We start from the raw sequence: 22,226 nt of genomic DNA, 5'->3' as shown, positions 1-22,226 counted from the left end.
ACTGCACTCGACTTGTTATAATTGCGGGTCTGATGGTAGATACATGTCACGCATCTCTAACTTTGAGGTCAGCTGGTTTTCGTGTAGTTCGAGGAAATTATTGGTGACGGTTATTCACGAGTGCCCTGAGATTCACTGCCGTCCATTCCTGGCTGTGCCCCTCATCTCGCCTAATGGCAGCTGTGATAATGGGTCCAGCTCACCCACGACCCTAATGAGGACAAAAACTTCGCAACAGCCAGTGGACCAACGTTTCAGAAATTCTCTTAAAAGATCCATCCACTTGGTGAAGTTTCTAATGCATTTGTTGACTAAACCCACTGTTTGGACCGATAATTTGTGTCTCCTCCAATGTACACTGTCTGTCTAATTAGTGTGCCATTGTTTTTATTACTAAATCAGTTATGAGTGGTGTGTCATTAAAACAACGTTGGTTTACTTGCTGTGGTTGTGTGATGACACTTACAAAAAGCAGGTCACTGTCGTCGTGCCCGGCAGACGCCACTCTCGCTCTCCAAAGGCCCGCGTTGTCATCACGCTCTCTTGTGTTAGTGTCGTTTTACCAGTTGTTAGGGATACAATCTGATTTCTAATAGCACCAGTCATCGTGAGACGTGAACGTGTTACATTATGAATGTACGCAAACTACCCAGTCTCGTATCATCATCATCATGCTGTTTGCTGTCTGTGCAAAATTGGAGGGATTCCAGTGTGCAATTACTTGTTCATGATTGTTTTGGGAATCGGCTTTTAGCACAAACCTTTTGGCTCGGTTGTTGACATAGGAATTTTGGGCTTTGGGGTGAAACTTACCCTTACAGTACCGAATTTGCCAAACTCGTTTTGAGCAGTGTATTTTGACAGCTGTTCAACCTAAAGTTAACTAGCCTAGGCAGCGTTCCCTTTGAGAACCCGCTTCAGCCAAGGTTTGTTTTCCTTCTACTTGCAATTATTCAAAATGTACATGTTTCGCTAAGGGACGCAAATTAAATTACAGAAATATGTGTAATGTCGCCCCAGGTGTTGCACGCAGGCACAATTCTTGCAAAAGCACCACTGGAGGGAAGGTGACACCTTATGAACAAAACAGGACAGGCGGTATCAACATACCATTATAGCCGCGAGGGTGCTCATGACGATGGCAGTCACAGCCTGTAACCAGAGGCAAGCTGTTCTTAGAAGCAACACTTTATTTAGAAGGAAAGGAACGTGTTGACAGCCGCATCTTGGCACCTTGTCTTTTCTCTCACTTTATGAATTTGTTCATTTATTCAGCGGACTACTCCTAATCTCGTTTTTGTCTGGCTCATTCATCATGCGGGGGGGGGGGGCATTGCCTCCTTCAGCGTGTCTCGCCATGGCTCCAGATATTAGTCATCAGAAAGGCTGAGGAAAGGAACTCGCACATCTGCAACAGAGTCAATCAGTTCATATGACGTCCAAGTATTTATCATATCGCCGCCTTGAATGGGCTTTTTGCTTGAATGACACACCAACAGTACATTTTGCTGTGACATTTTTCATTTTGATATCTACATTCGAAGGGTTCTCACGTAAAAGCCGACAGGTGCCATTTCGACAAAAAGAGGCACGCTTACTAGCAGATTGCCTTTTAAATGGCATCGTTAGATGGTGCATTTCAAAACCCTGCAAAACCAAACCAACTATATGTAAAACTGACCTAAACTAAACTTTTTTTAGCGCCACTGCCATTTTGCTGCAGCTTCTGTTGTCTGAGGCAGCCTTCACCGATGTTAGAATACCGTAAATAAAAAGGATTTCATTTTCAGTGAGTTCTTGACTTTTTACCATTTTGAACAGAAATGACAAATTTCAAATGAATGTACCTTTTTAGACCCAAAGTTGAGTTGCCTTGTTGTGCTACTCTGAGAAGTCAGAAAAAAACAAGTCTAATGTTCAACCACGGGAACAATAACCTTAAGTTGACATCTTAAGAAAGAAATAGTAGCGTGAGTTACAATTTCTTTTCAGTTTTGTTTTTTAAACAGTCATTTAGAAAATTTGTGGTATGGTGACAAAGATATATATTTTATTCCTTACAGAAACAAACAAAAAAAGATAATAATAATTAGGAATGCTGATAATTTAGGGTAGCTGTAGCATAAACCCTTGTTAAGCACAGATATTAAGTTCAAGATGTCCCCTTTTCCAAAAACACTGTACTGCTTGAGCGCGATGTGAATGCTTAAACCCGAGCCATGATGCTCTCTAAAATGGACCAAAACAGTCCACAAACCACGGTAATATTTTTTAATGAATATAAATAATACAGTACTTTTATTGATTACTTATTACTTTATTGTGGCAAGACATGTTTTTCTCTTAAGTAAAACCCCCATAATATATAAACCTTTGACCATTCAAGGTTAACCTTCTGCTCTGTTGCTGTTCTAAATTCCTAAGGGAAATATCTTTGACTGAGTTCTCAACTATATGTTCAGTATTTAGTTGAGCAACTGTGTCTGTGTGGATATTTTGGATCTTTACAGCTTTTCTCAATACCGAACAACGCTATCACAGCGGCCTGAGTGAAGCGACACATTTAAATTACCGCCCGGCAGCAAATCAATGCGTTTAAGCCTCATAGCTGAGTCAGGCAATTACTTCTTATTGGTTCATCACTACAGGTGATACGTCTGAGGAAAAGGGAGTTTGCCTTTTGGTGTTTGGTTTAACAGAAAAAGACCAGGAACCTAGCTACAGTGGCTATGAAACGTCTACACACCCCTCTTCTAATGCAAGGTTTTCATAATTAAAAAAAACAAACATTAGACCAAGATAAATCATTATAAAACTCTTTCCACCGCTACTGTGACCTATACTTTGCACAACTCAATTGAAAAAGGGGTGGAAGTAAAAATAAACAACTGCGATAATGTCATTGCACAAGTGTGCACACCCTCTTATAACTGTGGATATGTCTGTGTTCAGAATTCACCAATTACATTCAAACCTAAATTTAATTGGTTAATACTTCTGCAATCACGTTATTTGAGTTATTTTACTCACCACCACCCCTCTCCCCGCCCCTTGCGATCAAATTTTGGAAAGATTATCCTGAGTCATTATCCTCTGGTGTGCAATGGGTCGCGAGTGATTTTTTTCCTCCCAGATCTACTCAAAAATTGGTCGTGCCATCAATCAGAAATGTTAAACCCGTTCAATATATACGATACAATCCTTGTGTGTGGTCACCACCGAGTCTGGCTGAGCCACAGACTCAGTGATTGTAATGGAACGATAGCCAATTAGCTGTTGCCGGACACAATTAGAGCCACTGGTTGTATTGTGTTTGAAAGCGCATCTGTAAAAGTTTGCAACTGAAATGTATTTACCACACACACTAACAGATTTCATACCAAATCAACAGTTTGTGAGTAAATTAATACAAGCTTTGGGTTTAACTTATAACAGGCGTGGATTTCACACCTAAGTGAATTTGTGAATGCATTGAGATGGGATAATCATTATTTCCGTTATTACTGTGACATTTTTGTTTGGTGTTGTGCTGTGAGATTGTTGTAATGTAAAATGTTTTCCTTGGCTCCATAAAACACACATCAACACGTCGGAAAACACACACTCTTCTGAGTCCCAATCAAGCTACATTGTTGGAAGTGTTTTCAACCTGAGACATTTCCAGATGGGTTACTGTCAAGCTGCTCATAGGTAGACAAGCACAGCTTTCTCATATTCATACAAAGGTATTGCCACGTCCTTTTAGACCTGCAGCTGTCACACGTGTCCACCTGCCTTGATGTTTTATAATGTTGCATAAGCAGCAGCCACCATTCTGACTTGAACAGCCACATAGTGTCCTGTCCTGTACTCACGCTAATTCAGAGCATGGTACGGGATCTTATGAAAGGGCAAAAACTGTAAAATAATAATGATAATAAAATAGAAGACTTTCACTGCTGCTTCGAGATGATTTGACAGAACACACTCACGGGCAGATGGATATTTATCCAGAACGAGACTCAGCCTCACTGATTGTTTGCCTTTTTCTACTCTCACCTGACCTCTCATTCTTTCCTCCCACTATGTGCAACATTGAGAGCACGGACTAAAATAGCCACATTTGATATTTTACCTCAGTTGGCCCATAAGAGGCTGACAAATGAGACGAAGCATGTTATCCTGTGGAATATAATGACAGTCCTTGGAAATTTAAAAAAAAATAAAAATCCTGTGAATTTTGCGACACTTTTTGTAAGAACTGTATGTAAACTTCTGCGACAATTTGCAATGAAGTTTCTTACGGAGATAATTCAGACTCCCTAAGTAAGAAGGCTTTGTACTTAAACCTGACATCTGTCTTTTCTTGCAAAGATACTGCAGGCTATTTCCCATAAAGATTTTCAGGAGAGCGCAGTTTTAGTCTCTGCTGAGCATTAGGATGCTCCTTGCCTTCATGCTCCGGCAGCTTAAACAAGCTTTGCTTTTTACTCATGTAGCTGTGAGTATTTGTTTTTACAGGCACAGAAAAGATTCTTAAAATGAAGCACACTTGCCCTTTCGCTCTCTCCCCTGTCGGAGCATGCCGGCCGTGTAAGCAAGCGTAAAGCCACAGAAGCCAGGCCAATTTAAAACACTTGCTAGGGATATAGTCTGTCGGTATTACTTTGTCGAATTACAATTACAAATGTGCAATGGGTGTGGCAGACTCCACAAAGGAGAGAACTAGTTGCAGTTTGTTGTTAAATTTTTTTCGTTAGCTGAATTACGCAAAAACTGCACATCCAATTTCCGGGAACCATTGGGGAGGGGATGCACATGTGCCACGGAAGAGTCCATAAAATTCTTATTAATAATGCAAAGAGAGGAATTTGCTTGTCTATTTTCACCAATGGTAGAGTCCATTCTGGAAACTAGCCTCTTAACTAACAAACAGATGCACTCTGCGATTTCTTGCACTTTTAGAATTTCCTTTTTCTCTTTTTGCAATTTGAGTCATGCTGGAACTGTTTCCCCCTGCCCCAGAATGCTTATGGTAGAGTCCTGTCCAATCTGTTCCAAATGTTCTTCGCCATTCTCCACGAACAAAAAAGTAGCCTGCTAACTAATGACCATGAGTATGTCACTCAACATTTTTTTTCCAGTTATGTTTGAAAAGACATCATTTTGTCCTTGCCTTTTGAGCCAGGATAGAACTGTTCCCCTGCTCCAGAATGTAAATGTTACTCTCCTAGCCATCAATTCGTATTGTTCCTCGCCATTCTCGATCAAGCTCAAAATTAACTTAGATAGACGATCACGTCAAATACGACACCAGAACCAGAAAGCCTGTTAAAAACAAACAAACTGAAGGACAATGGCACCGACATCCCCCCCCGCCCCCCCCCCTTTTTTTTAGAGGGGTACAATTTAAACGTCACCATTTTGAGTTGACAATTCCACAGGTCCAAGAATGCAAATGGTAGACTCCAGTCTGTCTATTCTTACATCGTTCTCCGTGTACCAAAAGCCTCCTTGCTAACACATCGACAGACGAACGCAAAGATGCATTGCCATTTTTTCTTACTGTTGTTAGTCGTTTTCTCCTCTTTGAGTCATGGTGGAACCCCAAATAAAACATTTAAAAAAAATAAAATAAAAATATGCAAATACTTGATTATATTTTTTGGGGAAAGAGTAGGTAACAGTTCAATCATGGCTCTTTCATTTCATGTCTTTTGACTGTCTATCGGACAACCTGTGTCTGGACCAATTTAAGAGTGTTTCATCTCCAACCACTCTCTCAGCAGATGCCGGCTTCTGTTCGGCATGATAGAAGTTCATCAATAAACCAGTGTGTGTTTGGTGCCCTGATTGGCGACGATGTCTTGGCCACTTCGGAGGCAGTGCTCACTCAGGTTGTGTTAAAGTTGAATAATTGAAAGAACGAGGAGGGAAAAGGGGGACGTAGCTGGGAGCAAAAAAAAAAACAACTACATTTTTGCCGCTTCTGCAATTGATTCGTTTATTCCCAAATTGTATTTTTTTTCCAGTGATGATAAGAATGGTAGAAACCTGATCAAATGAAATTCCCGATGTATAAGTCACAGTCAAGCAATTTTAATTGATGTCATTCTCATTGCAGTATATGTTTGAGGATTTCCTTTTTAAGTTGTTAATATGATTTTGTTAACGTTAAGCGCAGCACTATTTGACTGTAACTACCGCTTTATCATCAAGGTTATACAATTATTTAATCCACATACCTGCCTTTCAGTCTGTCATCATTTAATCATTTCAGTGGCACTTTTGTATCGCTTTTCAATAAAAGTTGAGCCTAATAAGCCGAAGAAAGATTGCACTTATTTCAGGGCTATTGCATTTGATTGCCATCACAAGCTCTTGTGGTTGATGGTGTAGATGGGAAAGTAAAAGGCCAGATGTAGAGGTATTATTAATGTACCTGGATTTAGCATCTGTTTTTCTTTTCAAGCAGATCTCAGAAGGAATCAGAGCCTTTATTCGTATCGCTTTGCTTAAGAACCTTGAGGGTACTGTCTTATAAATGGTTTAAATAATACATCTCTTTGCAACTTGGCTGGGGGACTGTCTAGGATAGATTTCAAATAGAACTGGTTTAGTATGGACTTAGTGCATGCATGCGTGTTATTTTTTAAAAAAGATTCTAATTTGAGAATCTTTTGTTGTGAATGGCCTGTCGCAATACCAATATTGCAGGTAATTTGTATTCACTGCCTTTAAAGTGTTTGGAGATGTCTTACCTTCAGGAAGATAAAACAGAATTTCTTATAAACCTGAAAAGGAGAATTTAAAATGACACGTGTCCTTTTCTTGCAAGGCCTGATGAGTTGAATAGTGACGATAGGAAAGTCTTAGGAGGAGGCTCATGCAATGAGTGCAGTCTGTTACTTGTTTTTGTGAAGCAGTGATTGATTGCACACAGCTTCAAATAGTGTGCAGTTTGGATCTAATTTGATTCTGAGTCACAGAAACTAGGTTTGCATCTTTTGGCCATTTGCAGGAGATCTTGCATTATACAGCCATTAATCACTTGGAGGATTGATGTGACTCCACTGATTTGAGCCAGTATGGCAGCTGTGGACTATTCTGTTTGTCTATTGGGCTATTTCCCCTTCAGTTTCAGTTCTACAGTACATGATGCTGAGCAGTTTGAAGGCTCGCTCGCTATCCTTGCGTTTAAATTGGAGTGCATTCATTATGCCGTCCTGGTAATAGGAACCTGTTAAGATACAAAGAGTGGACTCATTAACAGCTGGAAAACAAACACAACGAAAGATCTGTCAACACACAAGTGCTTTTTGACTTGTTTGTGTATTACCAAGGGTGACACATTACACTCACACATTAATGCTTTGCCTCATTACGAGTCTTGGACCTTTTGCCGTCTATCCCTCTTACATTCACTATTTAGGCTTTCATAACCAAAGCTAACCCCCTAAGTAGTATGTCACCAGTGATTAGTGTTGTTTTTGCAATATAAGGCAGACATAGGCAGATAGGAGAGTTACTTTTTAATGAGATAACTCGTCAATGAATCGCGGCTAGCTCAGCGGGTGACTGAAGTCATTTTTCAAAGTCATTGATTGCCATTTGTTCTGTGGAGGAAATAATAATGTTGTAGGTAGCTGTCATTAATGATTTGCCCCCGGGTGCACTTCTGACAGCTCATTACCTTCACAGTTCTGCTTCACCGAGGATTTGCCACCAAAGTTAACGTTTGGACACTCTTTGACCTGAAAAACTCAGCTTCATTGATAAGTTTTAATATCTCTCCTCAAAACCAACCTAGTTCCTCAAATAGCAGCCATCCCTGGAAGATGGCAAGCCGCTGTTTGTCGCCGGCTGCGTTGTTCTTAAGATCAATAAAACTGTCCTTACATTGGATGCGGGGGGGGGGCACTGAGATCACTACGCAGTGCTGTGTGCGTCCATGTTTATATTCTGGATTAGGGTCCTGTCTGCCTCGGTTCTTGTCGTTTCGCCATAATATTCATTTGTAAACTTCATTTGTCATGAATTGTAATCTACTTCTACCATTGTAAAATATCATTCCAAAAATGTATTTAGAAAGGCTGCCACCTTAGGAGAGAGGGCACTAAAGCTATGTTAATATTTCCAGCCAGATTTTGGCATTTTGGTGGTCAAATAGGTGGTTTCGAACCTCGACAAACTGAACCATAAACACAGAACCGACTTGAGTTAAAATTCACCGTCCAGCGTTTTGTTTACATTTAGTTCACAGTTGTTCACGTGGTTGTTCAGATAGCATCGAGGCACCCTGCTCGTTTTCCTGTCACTAGCCTGGCAATTTTCCACAAACCAAAGATGATGCTCTTTCTGTTGGGTTAAATAGAGTTTTGGAAATGAGAAATTATACTCTATCTTCTCATAAACACATCCATCCACTTTATTATTTCCCCCCCAATTGAGCTACCCCTAATTAGGGTGAAGGGTAAGCTTGAGTCTATCCCAGCTGACTTTGGGTGAGAGGCCCTTTTCAACCTGAACCGGTTTCCATAAACACAATGAAAACTTAATGTCTCTGACTTTTGATCGACACCTTGTACTGCAGCTCAATAGATAATGGTGGTGTATCTAACATACTGTAATGTTGGGACCAGCAAATGTAAATTTAGCCATACACAGATATTTTGGGTGATGATGCTATGATGCCGTGAAGCACTTATTCTTTTTATCAGAGGCCTGTGAAGCATTTGTTTTCGACAGCTGTAGGATTAATTTAGCTTTACCATAATAACATTCTAACCCACAGTTTTTTGTATGTCATCCGCAGATACAATAACAAGAGCATCATGCCACAGCAGATTGTGAGTGGGTGAATAGTTTGGGCTTTTGTGGTGCTCCTTTTTTTTTTTACATGAGAAAATGACATTGCCTTGAAGTGCAATGGCTTTAGCTAATGCCTGGGAAATCCTCTTCATGTCACCCCCTTCAGCTGTGTCATCAGGAGCAATTTTTACATGCTTTCAGCCACCCACATGATGGCTTGCTCACTTGAAATGCACCCCGGAATATGGGCATTGCCAGTGTCAAGGCAATCTCATAGTCGGGCAGAGTTCATGGATAAAGCAATGTGTTTAACTTGGTTTTTTTTCTTTAGTAACTGAAGCTAAAAGGTAAAGGTCCATATCGATCCACAATTGAGTCAAATATTTAATAAAATGTTTTCCTAAAGACTAACTTTGGTTCTTTGACTATGCAAATGACTGGTGAGAAATCCACGATGTAGTCAGTTCGAAGCCGATTGGGATAGACTCCACCCACGACCCTAATGTGGACAAACTCTATAGAAAATGGATGGATTGCCTGAGTTCACTGATGAAGCAGTGATGCCTTCTATTAAATATCATGATAATAAATCAACTATACAGTAGCATTAGTACGATTGCTTGTCTCTCAACATCGCCCACAATGATGCTCTGACTGTTATCAATGTAATGAAAGCTAATCATGTAAGTGGATAATTCTGGGCCATTAAACAAACACCTCATGTGTCAGCAAAACTCAATCAATACATTAGACAGAAGGAAATTCCGGCACCACGCCTAAGGTTATCTATATATGTTAAAGTTTTATTGTTGAAGGCAAAATCGATTCGTTTGCATAATTAGGCTTGCAATGTATCAAGCGAGGAAGCAGGCAAGCAGAGCCGAGTAATGAGGCAGGGAAAAGGGAGTAAACGTGCGGCTCGGCATATGACAGCAGCCATGTTTAGACCTCACTATATAGTGCAACTCTCGGGGGAGGCTAGTTAATAACTGATTTTTTTCGGGATATGAGTCAAAACAATCATGGCCTCTTACCGGCTCCACCTCTTCTTTCCTTGAAAATGCAAAATGACGACTGTGGTCAGCTTTCTTGAATTGAATTGTGCAGGTAAAGGTCACATTAATGGTGGAAAAAGTTTTGAAATGATTTATGTGGGTATAATTTTTTTGTCACTAAAAAATGGTATGTGAACAGGGGTGTTTAGACTTTTAATATCCACTGTATGTGTACCATTACCAAGTAGGTGTCAAAGGTGAGAGAAAAAAAATGGCAGTAATCTTTAATATTGTAACTCGAAAAGATACATCAGCATAACTGTTTTTTTTTTTAATATGCGGCTTTGACAAGAAGTGGCAGTATAAGTGAGCCATTTTTTGTTTGTTTATTATAAAGATTTTTTAGTTGTCTGTGTACACTCTAGGGTCAGATAATGGAATCGGAGCCATCTCCATTCACATGATAATATTTATTATGTGGACATGAGCTGAAAGATAGCTGAAAGTGCCTGTCACTCTTCAGGTTTTTGCACAAATAAACAGATAAGATTTATTGTGGCAGCTGTTTTTTGTCCCCACTACGCTTCACCACTCATGGTATCTGCAAAAGGAGAGCTAACCCAACTGATTTTGCAAAACTATAGGATTGAAAGAGATACACCTTTTCATCCAACCTGAACCTCAAACATATTTTTCAGACTGGCTCCAACTGAGCTTGTTGTTTAGGCCCACATAAAAATAAGGAACTGGAAAAGTGGTCTAACTTGGGATCTCTGGGTTCGCTATCAAAAAGTTAAAGGTTAACTAGAATTTCCAGTTTTCACAAAGGGTTTGGCATCAATTAACCAGAACTACCATTGACTGCATGCAGGCATAGTTTGCAAATTTTATGATTCCTGTTGAGAGCAATACTTGACAGCAAAAGCTAAATGGAACAGAAGCCTCAAGTGGCTAAAACACATTTCACCATTTTTACTCATTACTGAGAATTAATTATGAGTAAAACTTCATTATTTAAGATGCAGGAAACTTTGATTTTTTGTGTGTTGTATGCAAAGTAAACTGTAATGGAAAAGGCAATGCGCAAGCATGTCTCCTTCTCCACTTGTCACATGTATTTCAAGCCTTGGAATGGGGCTCCATTATGTGTAGACAGTGCTGGCTTCAAGGGGAATGATTCTTGCAAAGCAATCTGTTCATGCTGTACTTTTCATACAGCCATAAAACATGGGCGGTTTATGGAGTAAACAAGAAGGAACCCCAAGTGTTTTTGATATAGTCATTCAAATCTGATAGGCATTGATTTTTATCTTGCACACACTGTGGAAGGGCCAGAACATCCAGTAACTGTGCTTTCATTTCATGAATATCTTCAATGTTGTTATAATGCCAATTCAGAAGCTAATATCTCTTCATCTTGGGGTTATCAATAGAAATGTATTCAATCGACACAGCAGCAATAATACATGTGCCAGTTATGTAATGCTTAAACATTACACATATTTTCTCATTTTGTCCAACTTCAAAGATGGAGCGCATGTTCAATGGAATGTGACCGAATCAAATTTCCATGGCTCGTCCGCAAATTGGTCTAATATTCATCCTTTGTCAAACCCAAATGGTTTCAATCTACAGCAAAAAAAAATTAAAAAAAATGTAGGAATCAGCAGATTCACCAATCGATGTGGCTTGTGAATGCATTCTGCTGATGTCATCGTTCTAGTCTCGTGAACAGCCGTTTTGTTCGATGGATTCAAATGCATGGAATCCTGAGTGTTTTAGATGAGGCGGAATAGAGGTGTGCATGGGCTGGCGTACTATTGGCTCGCGCCGCGCTATTACACAGTGATGAGCTGACACCACACCTGTCGTGACGCACACCCTAATCCAGTTAGCGCTCACAAACGTCCAAAGTGTTACTTTCCGTCTTCCGCTCTTGCACGTGGCGTCTGCTCTGGCTAGGGGCCCGATTGGTTTCTTTAATCTCTGAGCCTCAGTTTGATGTATTTATTTATTTTTTTTACACGGGAGTGAGGCGTCATCTCGCGCCATTTTGCCTCCCCCCTCCCCCCGCCTTGTTGCTGTGGCGACTCCTGCAGAGGACTGCTGCAGCATCTGGCCAGGGGCGGCACGCGAGACTGAGCGCCTGTTACGTAACACCTTGTTACTAATGTAGCCTCTTGTTAGTGGTAATCGGTGTTTTTCACAATTTCAGCATGATATAAATAATTCTAAGCATATTCAAGTGACCTGTTTTTTTTTTTTTTTTAACAATTACTTTTTGTCTTGAACGCCTACTAAACCCTACTAGGTGTTTTTTTTGGGGGTATGGCTTAATAGCATTTCAGTTCATTCGGGAATATTACAGTATTTGAGTTATGAGTCTGGTTACAGAACAACTTAAACTTTTCAGTCAATGTACCACTGCATATTTAGCAGTGAGTATTTTTATATCTTTAACTTTTCTAGGTATTGTCCATATCTCCGGTCAATCCAGACTTAATGTGGTGGCGGGGTTCATCCTCTTCTTCTAGCGACAGCGCGTTATTGGTGGCCCCAGATGCCACACACACACACACACACACACAGCAGCTTCACCCCAATATCTGTCCATCTTCACGCCCCCTCCCCAACACACTCCAAACACAGCTCAGCTCTTTCATCAGCTTGTCACACGACGTCAGCTGCTGTGACTCACAGTGTTTATCGCAGCCGCGGGCGTGACACCAACAACGTGTGTGGCATTTGCTGCGTGTGTGTGTGTGTGTGTGTGTTGAGTTCACTTGTTCAAATCAAACCGCCACGTTGGCCTCTGCATCTGGGCCAAATCATAAGAGGATTGCGAGTTTGACTTAAACTTGCTCGTCACTTGTCTCCGATGAAGGCGACGTATACATCGAAGCGGGGTTTGTGCATTTTAATTATTATTCACGATCATTATGGTCTCTACTTTAGGAAAAAAAGTAACTTGTGAGATTATCAACATTAGCATTTAAAGCTCCTTGATATACGTAAAATGTTTTTTTCCCATTAATGACAGGGAAGAGTTTTTCTTTGATAGACATTTAGAGTCAGGATTTTACAAGGTTGAAAAGTGCTTTCATTTTGCTTAACAGCCTTTAATGTACTTAAATTTTCACGTCAAATCCCAGAAGGCATATATTTTAAATTAGAACAAAATCTCACAGCACACCATCCCAAAAATATCACAAATAGTGGATACAAGGGTTAATTTTGCACCTTTTGACATCTAGTGTAAGAGCACTTAATTGTTCTGCTTTTCACTATACATGTCTGTTATAGATAGTTGAACAAAGATGCATATTGGCACAACACACTGGTTCGGAATCACTGGCTCTGATTTGACACTTTTGTGCTTCCTGTTCTAATAGACATGGCCACCAAATTCCGAGCCAATTGTTGAAATAGGTGATGGGCTATGTTGCGATAGTGGTAGCGTGAACGATGAACCGCAATATTGCAGAGGAAGACTCCATTTTTAAACATATTTCCATACCAACATTTCTGATCCCCTTCTATGCCTCTGTAGATGTGTTGGTGAACGGGAAGCCGTGCGACTGCGACGTCATCGCTGACTGCCAAGTGGGCGATGCCGTCTCCCTGGAGATCAAGTTGACCAACCGGAGTAAGAACTCCGTGGGCCCCCTGGCTCTGACCGTGGTGCCTTATCAGGACTACCAGAACGGGGTTCAGAACTACGACCTGGGCGAGGCCGTCACCTTCATCGGTTCCAACACCTTCTGCATCGACACGGTTAATACTACACACTCCACATTGGCAATCCACTATCAACACTCACATTGTGTCAATCAGCGTCTGCCCCTCCACCAGTATTAAAGTTCCACATCTTGGGTCTAACACGACCAGTACCGGACAAATAAAATTTTGGAATAAAATGTTCAAGGATCTTAAATTAATGATTTTAAGCAAGACAAAGTCACCAAGAAAAAGTTCTAGTTTGCACTTACTGAGATTTGACTGGAACTTTTGCAAGAAAAGAAAAAGAAAAAAAAAAAAACAAGTTTCTAAAAAGGAATTGTTTGAAAATTGAAGCCAAAAAAAACCTCCGGACTCCCAAGCATCGACCTTTAAAAGTATGAGTGGAAGGGAAGCTATGAATAATTTTTCTCACATTGTCTCCACTTTTTGCAGGTCAAACCTAAAGAAAAGTCCATCTGCGTGGGCGCTCTGCTCTTCCTCTACACTGGAGACTTCTACCTTAACATCAAGTTCCAGGATGACAGCGCTGGGCGAGAACTGCCTTTGGCCTGGTTCACTCTGCCCAGCGTCCACATCAGAACACTGGACACGCTTCTACAGGCCGTGGCCTGATTGGCCCACAAAACTGATACATTTAGTGTTCATATCTGAAAATAAAGTAGACATCACATGGAAATGTCCCTTTTAACATGAAACAAACCATGTTAGGAGTTAGCTTGCCAACTCGCCTGCTGAGCTCGCCCGGCTAGCTACCATGTGCCAGTCTATAGCTAGGATGTAAAAGTCGGTAAGTTATATTTTTGTCCTCCACACTGAACTGCAGATGAAAAGCACTCATTTAAATGTAAATAAACAAAATCATCAAAACTGTTTTTACCCCCGCTCGTGTTGTCATTCCAACATTTTGCAGGTTGCAGTCTTCGGAAAGGTAACATTTTTGATTCGCTATAGTTGATGCATGTGTGTCCGGACACTGTATATCTCTGTGGGTCTCTTTTACTTGGCAGCAAGAGGAACTGGACGGCATGGTGCTCAAGCCCCCAAGGAGGCTGTTACATCTTGTTGCAGCACCAAAGAGAATCCTCCGGATTTGTACCGAACTTTGTTCTTTCGACGCTTGTGACTGACAGGTAAGTTAATAATTAAGATGTCAGTACACTGATCACCTCATCATTGGATCAGCGCGGTTATATTTTGACGCAATGGGAGTTAACCTTGCTACTTTTATTTTTTTCATGGCAACACCTCTGGAGACAGATGTGTTCAGAAAAGAAATTAGCAAAGAACCCATCATTTGTTGCCCAGTAATTATAGTCGTACAGTTGATGTAGAAATTAATCTGCGTGTGAGTTAACAATACTTGACCATTCACTTAATAGTAGTAAGAATAATAATAATAAGAAGAATAACAATAGCTTAAATGTGTATAGCCTTTCAAAGGACTCAACGACATTTAACAACTAACGGGGAAATTGAAATGTATATGTATAAAGTTGTTACCTTGACCGACAATACCCCAACTGAGTTTTTTTTTAATTTATTTGCATTGTGTTGCGAGCCAAAATTTGACTTATAAATCACCTTTACATACAGAGCTGCTCGAGTGAAGTGGAAAAATCTAAATTCAGCAATTAAGGTACCGAATGAAATGAAATAATAACTCACGGTTTTAGCTCAATTACAATAACTGGATTTCTAATTATTTAACATTTATTTTTATTGTAAATATGAACGTGTCCTGACATCACCAGAGTGCTTTTTTCATGTACTTCTGCAACCTGACAATATTTGTAAGGATGTTTTAGGATTTCATACAAAAAGGCTAACTCTCTGCAGTAGAAAATTCATATTTTTGGTTAGATTAGCTCAAATGTATTTCTAATTAGTTAAAATGTAGGTTTTTAGTTAGTGAACGATGACATCAGCAGAATGCATTCACAACAAAATGTGCACTCTATTTAGAGTACAAAATGGTCATATTTTCAATTAATTAGCTTCTTTGTTTGAGAATGTTAAAAAAAAAAGTGCAGATTTGACAATTTTTGCTCAATTAGAAAAACTACTGTATTCCTAATCATTTAACATATTTTGTATTGCTAGTGAATGTTATGAACATGTTGTCACTCGGGAGCTTCTTTCTTATGTACTACTGGACCCTGACAATATTTATGACAATAAGTAAGGTTTCACACGATTCACTCCATTTTGTTCAAAGAAAAAAATAAACAATATTGGTTAAAGCAGCAGAACTGCATTTCTAATTAGTTAGAATGTATTTTTGGGTTCTTGAATGGAAATATGTGCTGACATCATCTTGAGTGTTTTTATATATGATTGCAGGCTGACTGTATTTGGAAGAATATAATATTCAGTAAATAATAATAAAAGATTTCATACCCCAAAAAAAGTGCAATCTATGAGAAAAAAAGTTATATTTTGGCTTAAGTTAGCTAAAGTGTGTTTCCATATGTATTTTTTTTCTTAGTGAATGTTTATTGAGTGATTATTTTGTGCTACAGGAGCCTAAGAATATTTGTAAGAGGTTCATAGGATTTTTAAGTGGAAAATCAAAACGTCAAATTTATTTAGGAAACAATAAGAGTGAACAAAAACATCCCCATGTTCATTGTGTCGCGTTCATAGTTTATGCAACGAGAGTCGATGTACGCCCTGTACTGTTCGCCGGGCAATTTTGTATACATTTCCAAGCCCAAAAATCCAAACTTTTGTTGTTTGTGGCGTGATGCATGATCACAGAATCTAAAGTCATAGACAGAAAAAGAGCAGTCGAAGAACAAACGTCTTTCACGTAATAGCAAACACACATTCTGCAGTGCGCCTCCACGTGAACGCGGCAATGCAAATGAAGCCCGAGTTCAATTAAATCCCTTTTTACTTTCCGCGGCGAGTCTTAAGTCATGTCCATTCACAAAGTCCCACCTTCAACCTTGATATATAAATCAACCCACGCCGGGCTTCTTTGAGGGGGGTGGATTAGGATGTGTGTGTGCTGTGGAAACTGGAAAGTTGAGTGAGCTGAAGAATCCTCATCAGATGGTTACCCTGTTTTCTGTCCGTATGTGGCTCGAAATTATATGCTACGAGGTCCGTTACATAGATTGTGTAGTGATAACTGCATGGTCTCCATGACAACAGAACAAAACACCACAGGCTTATGAGGCGCAAGAGACACAACCTTGACTTGTGGACATCGTAAAGCAGCTCTTGTGTCCCCTTAAGGCGTGCGGGCCTTAGTAAAAACTTTCTCTGCGTCGCTTATTTATGATTTTTGCTTTTTCGTCCTGCATATTTTCATCACACATGCTCCAAGCCAACAGGTTCCCTTCAGGAAAGTGCACAATGGCCACCAAATTAGCACTGTGTTCCAAATATAACGCGTCTGGTGATTTTGCGAGGTCATACCAGGACATTTTCTCACTGAGCTTAGAGAGTATTTACAACACGACTAGTTGACTGACCTCTGAGTTAATCAGATTTTTTTCCCCATAGGAAATACTGGAAATAGAATCATAATCACCTGTATTAAAGGAACAGATAATGTATCACTTAAAAAGAATTATCAACTTTGCCATTTTGAGTAGTCGCGTAACATATAAGATTTATTAGTTTTTATTTATTCTTAACATTCTTAAACAAATCAAACAAGTATAAAAAAAGAGCTTACACGCTATCACTGTTGGAGTAGAAAAGCATTAAAAAGTACACACCAGATGCTTGGGTCTGTGAGGCGAGTCTCTTCCCATTAAACGCTGCCGCACACCGAACAACTCGGCCGAACCTGACGGAACTGTCGCACATTGTGCGGGGATTTGGCGGCTGTTTTCATGAGTTGCCGATCAGTTTTGCCGCAATTCCAAATTTGAATCGCGGGCGCACGCAACGCCGCGGATTACTCCAAATCAAGCTTTCCACTTACGGCAAAAATACATTTCCTGGGTTTTAAGCGAGCAAGAGACAGGACGCGCGCGGCAGCCGTATAAATACAATGTATAAAGTATCAAATCTTGTGTATGTTCAAATAAATGGGAGCGAGCTATTCTCTTAAAATATCCACACTCACTTTTATTCTCCCCCACATCCACTCTCTTTAACAACCTGCTTCTTCCTGAACTATTGATCTATATATTTATGGTTTAAGAAATGTGATGAAATGCAATATATTGTATGTGCAGCTCGCTGTTCAGGGCGTCCGTTTATCCAATCCACATCCAATCTCTCCATGTGTGGGAGTGAGTCAGCAAATGTCTTTTTTTTTTTGGCGATGATCCGGTCCAATGAGGTTCGACGGCATCGCGCAGTGTGCGGCAGGGCTTATCGCAGCTGACTTTGTGAAACATTGCGATACATGCAAATAATAATAATAATACAAATAAGTGAAAGGTTAAAAGTAATAAAACATGTCCACACCAGATTCTTATGAAAGAAAATACAAGTGGGATTCCTAACACGTGTTTGCAGTGCCATTTTTGTGCCATGATATGGGCCAATGCCCGCCCCGTCTTTCGGGGGGCCCTGGGCAATTGCCTGGGTTGCCTTTGCTGTTCCAGCATCTGAGTGCGACCGTTACTAGGCATTGTAATGTAGACGTTCCACTGTATTCATGTGCAGTAACTAGTATCGTACCTCATGTCCCTCAGCAAAAAGAGAAGGAAAACGGTTGAGTGATGGGCTTTGTCTGCATCTATCAGCAGTGGCCACTAAAGGGCTGCTCCATCATGAGGGCGTCGCTGTGTCTTGTAAATCATGCCATCAATCAAAAGCGTGCCACAAAAGATGCAAGCGGAATTAGAAGGCACGGAAGGTGGTGTCATTAAAATGAGCTCCCTTTTACTGGTGATTTTGGTTTCATTAATGTTATCGAAGCGAAGGCCGGCGCGTTTTTTCGCGCGTCCTGTCGCTATCGATTTGCCGCATTTGCTCGCAGAGAAATATCTCATGAAAAGCTTGTTAGCGTTGGCTGCTATTGATGTCTGACAGACCTAACAAATCATCTCGGAGACAGTGACGTATCCCCGCGCGGCCAGGAGAGCTAAACGCATGCAACCAAGTCCTCCGAGCCAAATGAGCATAGATCATATTGACACAAATTTAAAGTGGCAGTCGTAAGAAATACTCTAAATGATGCTTAATGCTATGTCAACACTACACTTTGTCTCTAAAAAGAGGCATTTTTGTTTGTTTTGTCGAGATTTTCCCTGGAGCCTAATGGCATTTGTGAAGCTTTAGTAGAATTTCATACAAAAAGTTCACTTGATTTAATAGAAAACTGATATATTTTTGGGTTAATTGGATATACTGTATGTTCTGACATCACTTGACTGCTTCCTGTCATGTATTATTGTAGGATATTTGTAGGAATTTTGTAGGATTGCATAGTGCAAAAGTGCACACCATTTAGGAAAAACGTTTTTGGTTTAATTATGATTGAATATTTTTTAAATGCATGTGTTTTTATGTTATTCATGTTTCATATTTTCTGATAATGTTACCGATGTCATCTGAGTGCTACGACTGCAACTTGAGATATGTAACAAAAATAGTAGAATTTCATCCACAATACTGCACTATGTATTTATTTATTTATCTATGTAGGAACCTGTGGTATTTTTAAGAACTTTCTAGGTTTCTACACAAAAAGTACTCTTTTTAGGAGAAACCTAATGCATTTTGGGTTAAATTTTCTGTTTATATGTTTTTGTTTTTTTTGGGTTTTTTTTTACTGAATGAAAGAATATCCTGTTACTTGACTGCTTCTTACTAAGTACAACAGCAGCCTAATGGAATGTTTACAAATTTTGGGGGATTCCATTCAAAAGCGTGCTTTTTTTTTTTTTTTTTAATATTTTTTTTTAGCTTGACATATTTTGGGTTCAATTCTTTTTTTATTGTTAATGAATGTTATGAAACTACATCCAAACTTGACTTTGCATCTTGCATCTTACCATGTACTACAGGAGCCTAATGGCATTTTTAAGAATTTAGTAGGATTCCGTATAAAACTACTCTTTTCAATATAGAAGTCTAACATTTTGGGTTCAATTAGAACATTTAATTATTTATTGTTATTTTATTATTTATAATTTGTGATTCTTATGAAAATATATCCAAACTTGAGTGCTTTGTATACATTTGCAGTATCCCATAGAAAAAGTGCACTCTTTTGAGAAGAAAATGAATGTGTTGTTCTATTCGAAAAATGTTTCAAACTGTTAAATGAAATTTTTGTCAGAAAGTTTTGTTGAAATATGCCCTGACCTAATATATATGTATATATTTTTTTTTTATTATTTATTTATTTTAAAAAATTACCTTATGCATTACTATTTAATTGCAATAACCTTTGTACAATTTCCAACTAAATTTGGCTTCCATTTACAACAACAACAAACTAGAAGAGTTATAAAAGAGAATATTTCTGTGTGATAAACGGAGAAAACCATGCTTTAACTCCATTGTTCTCCAAGTCATCGCCATGGAGATGAAGCTTAGCGCTTGCCATAATTAAACTTTTCTTCTCTCCTCTGAGCATCTTTGCCGCAAATGCATTAGGAGTTCTGTGGGTGGTCTGCGTTCACCCGAGACTTGAGATGTTGACCACGGGGGAGTTAAATATAAGCCACGCTTCTAGATGCTGGGATAGAGTGTGTGGTGACGTCTTTACGACATATGTGCTCCCTCGTGTCTATATTCCGCTACTGCAAACTACAAGCCCTTTAAGGTGGGGGAACATTTGTCAATTTAATACGTCTCTGACAGTGTCAATCGCAGCTGTAATGGCAGATTTTATGGTGAAGATGTACCTAATGTTGTGGCTGGTAAGTGTCTCCAAGTACATTTTCTGCATGACAAAAAAGTGAGGAATTCCCATTTTAAACACCGTATGCAACAAATTGTATAACGTCCACTTGGATAGAATTTTGCTTTTTCAGTGATGTCACATGACTTTGATTTCAAAAATGAAAGAGCCGTTAGGCAAAGAAGTCTAAATGTCCCTGAAAAACATGAGCATTAATTGTGCCTTGGTTTGGCCAGTACAAGTGATTTCATACTGCTGGTTTCTTCACCTGCGACCTCTAACCTAACCTAAACGAACTGAAATGGACTATGGGGGCTTTGGTGCACTTTTTGGGAGCTCAGGTCCGTAACTCCAACCCTGGCTTGTTATGGTTCTCACCAAGAACCAGTTAGGCCACACAAAAAGTGTACCTGTATTCATTTAAACTATAAAACTACTTAAAAGGTTACATGCCTAACATGTACAAAATAAGCCTTGGGGGGTTGGTACATTCATACATACAATCTACAATGGTCCAATTCAAGAGTTCTATCCAAAATTCTGCTTATCTCAAGATGACAACACTTAGTTTTGATTGACGCTGTCACAGAACAGAAAAGCATATATAAAACAAAGTAAGATAGAAACGGTCATGCTTGATCACATTGTTGTTTTTTGTTTGTTTGTTACACGTAACACTCGTGCTGTACGGGCTCTCTCTAGTGGTGACAGAAAGAACTGCCCAAGTGCAATTCAGTTGTATTTAACTTTAAATTTCAATGCATTTGCATTTAAGCTTTAAGAACTGTTTTTAAAATGTTATATAATGTGCATTAGATTTTAATTGTCCATTTAATCGAAGCATGCATGACTGCAACCTGATAATCGTTGTAAAAGTGTTATACAAAACAAGTGCATTTTCGTCGAAACCTATCGTTTTTGGATAAATGAGCTCAAATGTATTTTAATTAGGTAAAATGTTTTTGGGGGGGGTTCCGAGGAGCTAAATGATTATTTTTTTTTGGAAGAATTTTGTAGGATTTGATACATAAATTGCACAATTTTAAGTAGAAACCAACATATTTGTTTCATTAGAAAAATGTATGTGAAAGTATGTACGTGTATTACTGTTAATGAGTGGTAATTGAACAAATGTGATATTAGCACTTTTGTAAAAGGTCCTACAGGGTTAGCAATAAAAAGTACTTACAGTGGATCTAAAATGTCTACACACCCCTGTTGAAATGCCAAGTTTTTGTGCAAAAACAAAATGAGACAAATCATTCCAAAACTTTTTTCACCATTATTGTGACTTATAACCTGCACAACCCAATTGACAAAAAAAAAAGTTTTGTATTTCAAGAGGGGAAGTAAAAATAACTCGGGTAATGAGGTTGCACAAGTGTGCACACCCTGTTGTGACTGGGGATGTGCCTGTGTTCAGAATTAACCAATCACATTCAAACATGTCACACTGTAGTCAGCACACACCTGCCACCATTTTATTTTGAGTGCCTCTTATTCACCCCAAGTTCAGATGCTCTAGTAGGCTTTTTCTGACTTTTTACTTACTTTATTTTGCTGTCATTTAAAGTGCCATGGGTTAACCCCAAATAAAGTTCAGATGTTCAAGTAGGCTTTTCTTGACTTTTTTTCCATTCTAAGATCCTACCAAATTCTTCTGTAGTACATAGAAGGAAGCACTCATGTGATGTCAGGGCACATTTTCAAAACATTCACTAACAAAAACAAATATTTTAGAACTGGTTAGAAATATATATATATATATATATATATATATATATATGTATATATTAATATATATTAATATATATATATATATATTAATATATATATATATATATATATATATGTGTGTGTGTGTGTGTGTGTGTGTGTGTGTG

The 22,226-nt window shown here is 39.1% G+C and overlaps 1 protein-coding gene across 6 annotated transcripts in view; it reads left to right on the top strand.

The window, feature by feature from the left end:
* Nucleotides 1-14,396, top strand: part of trappc9 (trafficking protein particle complex subunit 9) — a 121,515-nt gene extending 107,119 nt beyond the window's left edge. For all 6 annotated transcript variants that reach the window (XM_061759757.1, XM_061759756.1, XM_061759755.1 and 3 more), the window contains 2 exons: nucleotides 13,336-13,559; nucleotides 13,959-14,396. In XM_061759757.1, the coding sequence (XP_061615741.1) occupies nucleotides 13,336-13,559; nucleotides 13,959-14,138 (404 nt within the window). In that variant the 3' untranslated portion in view covers nucleotides 14,139-14,396. The remainder of the gene's footprint in view (nucleotides 1-13,335; nucleotides 13,560-13,958) is intronic.
* The last annotated feature ends 7,830 nt before the right edge of the window (nucleotides 14,397-22,226 follow it).

The sequence above is a fragment of the Phyllopteryx taeniolatus genome, chromosome 21, assembly GCF_024500385.1.
Source record: "Phyllopteryx taeniolatus isolate TA_2022b chromosome 21, UOR_Ptae_1.2, whole genome shotgun sequence".
NCBI lineage: Eukaryota > Metazoa > Chordata > Actinopteri > Syngnathiformes > Syngnathidae > Phyllopteryx > Phyllopteryx taeniolatus.
This window is presented reverse-complemented; position numbering and strand designations above follow the sequence as displayed.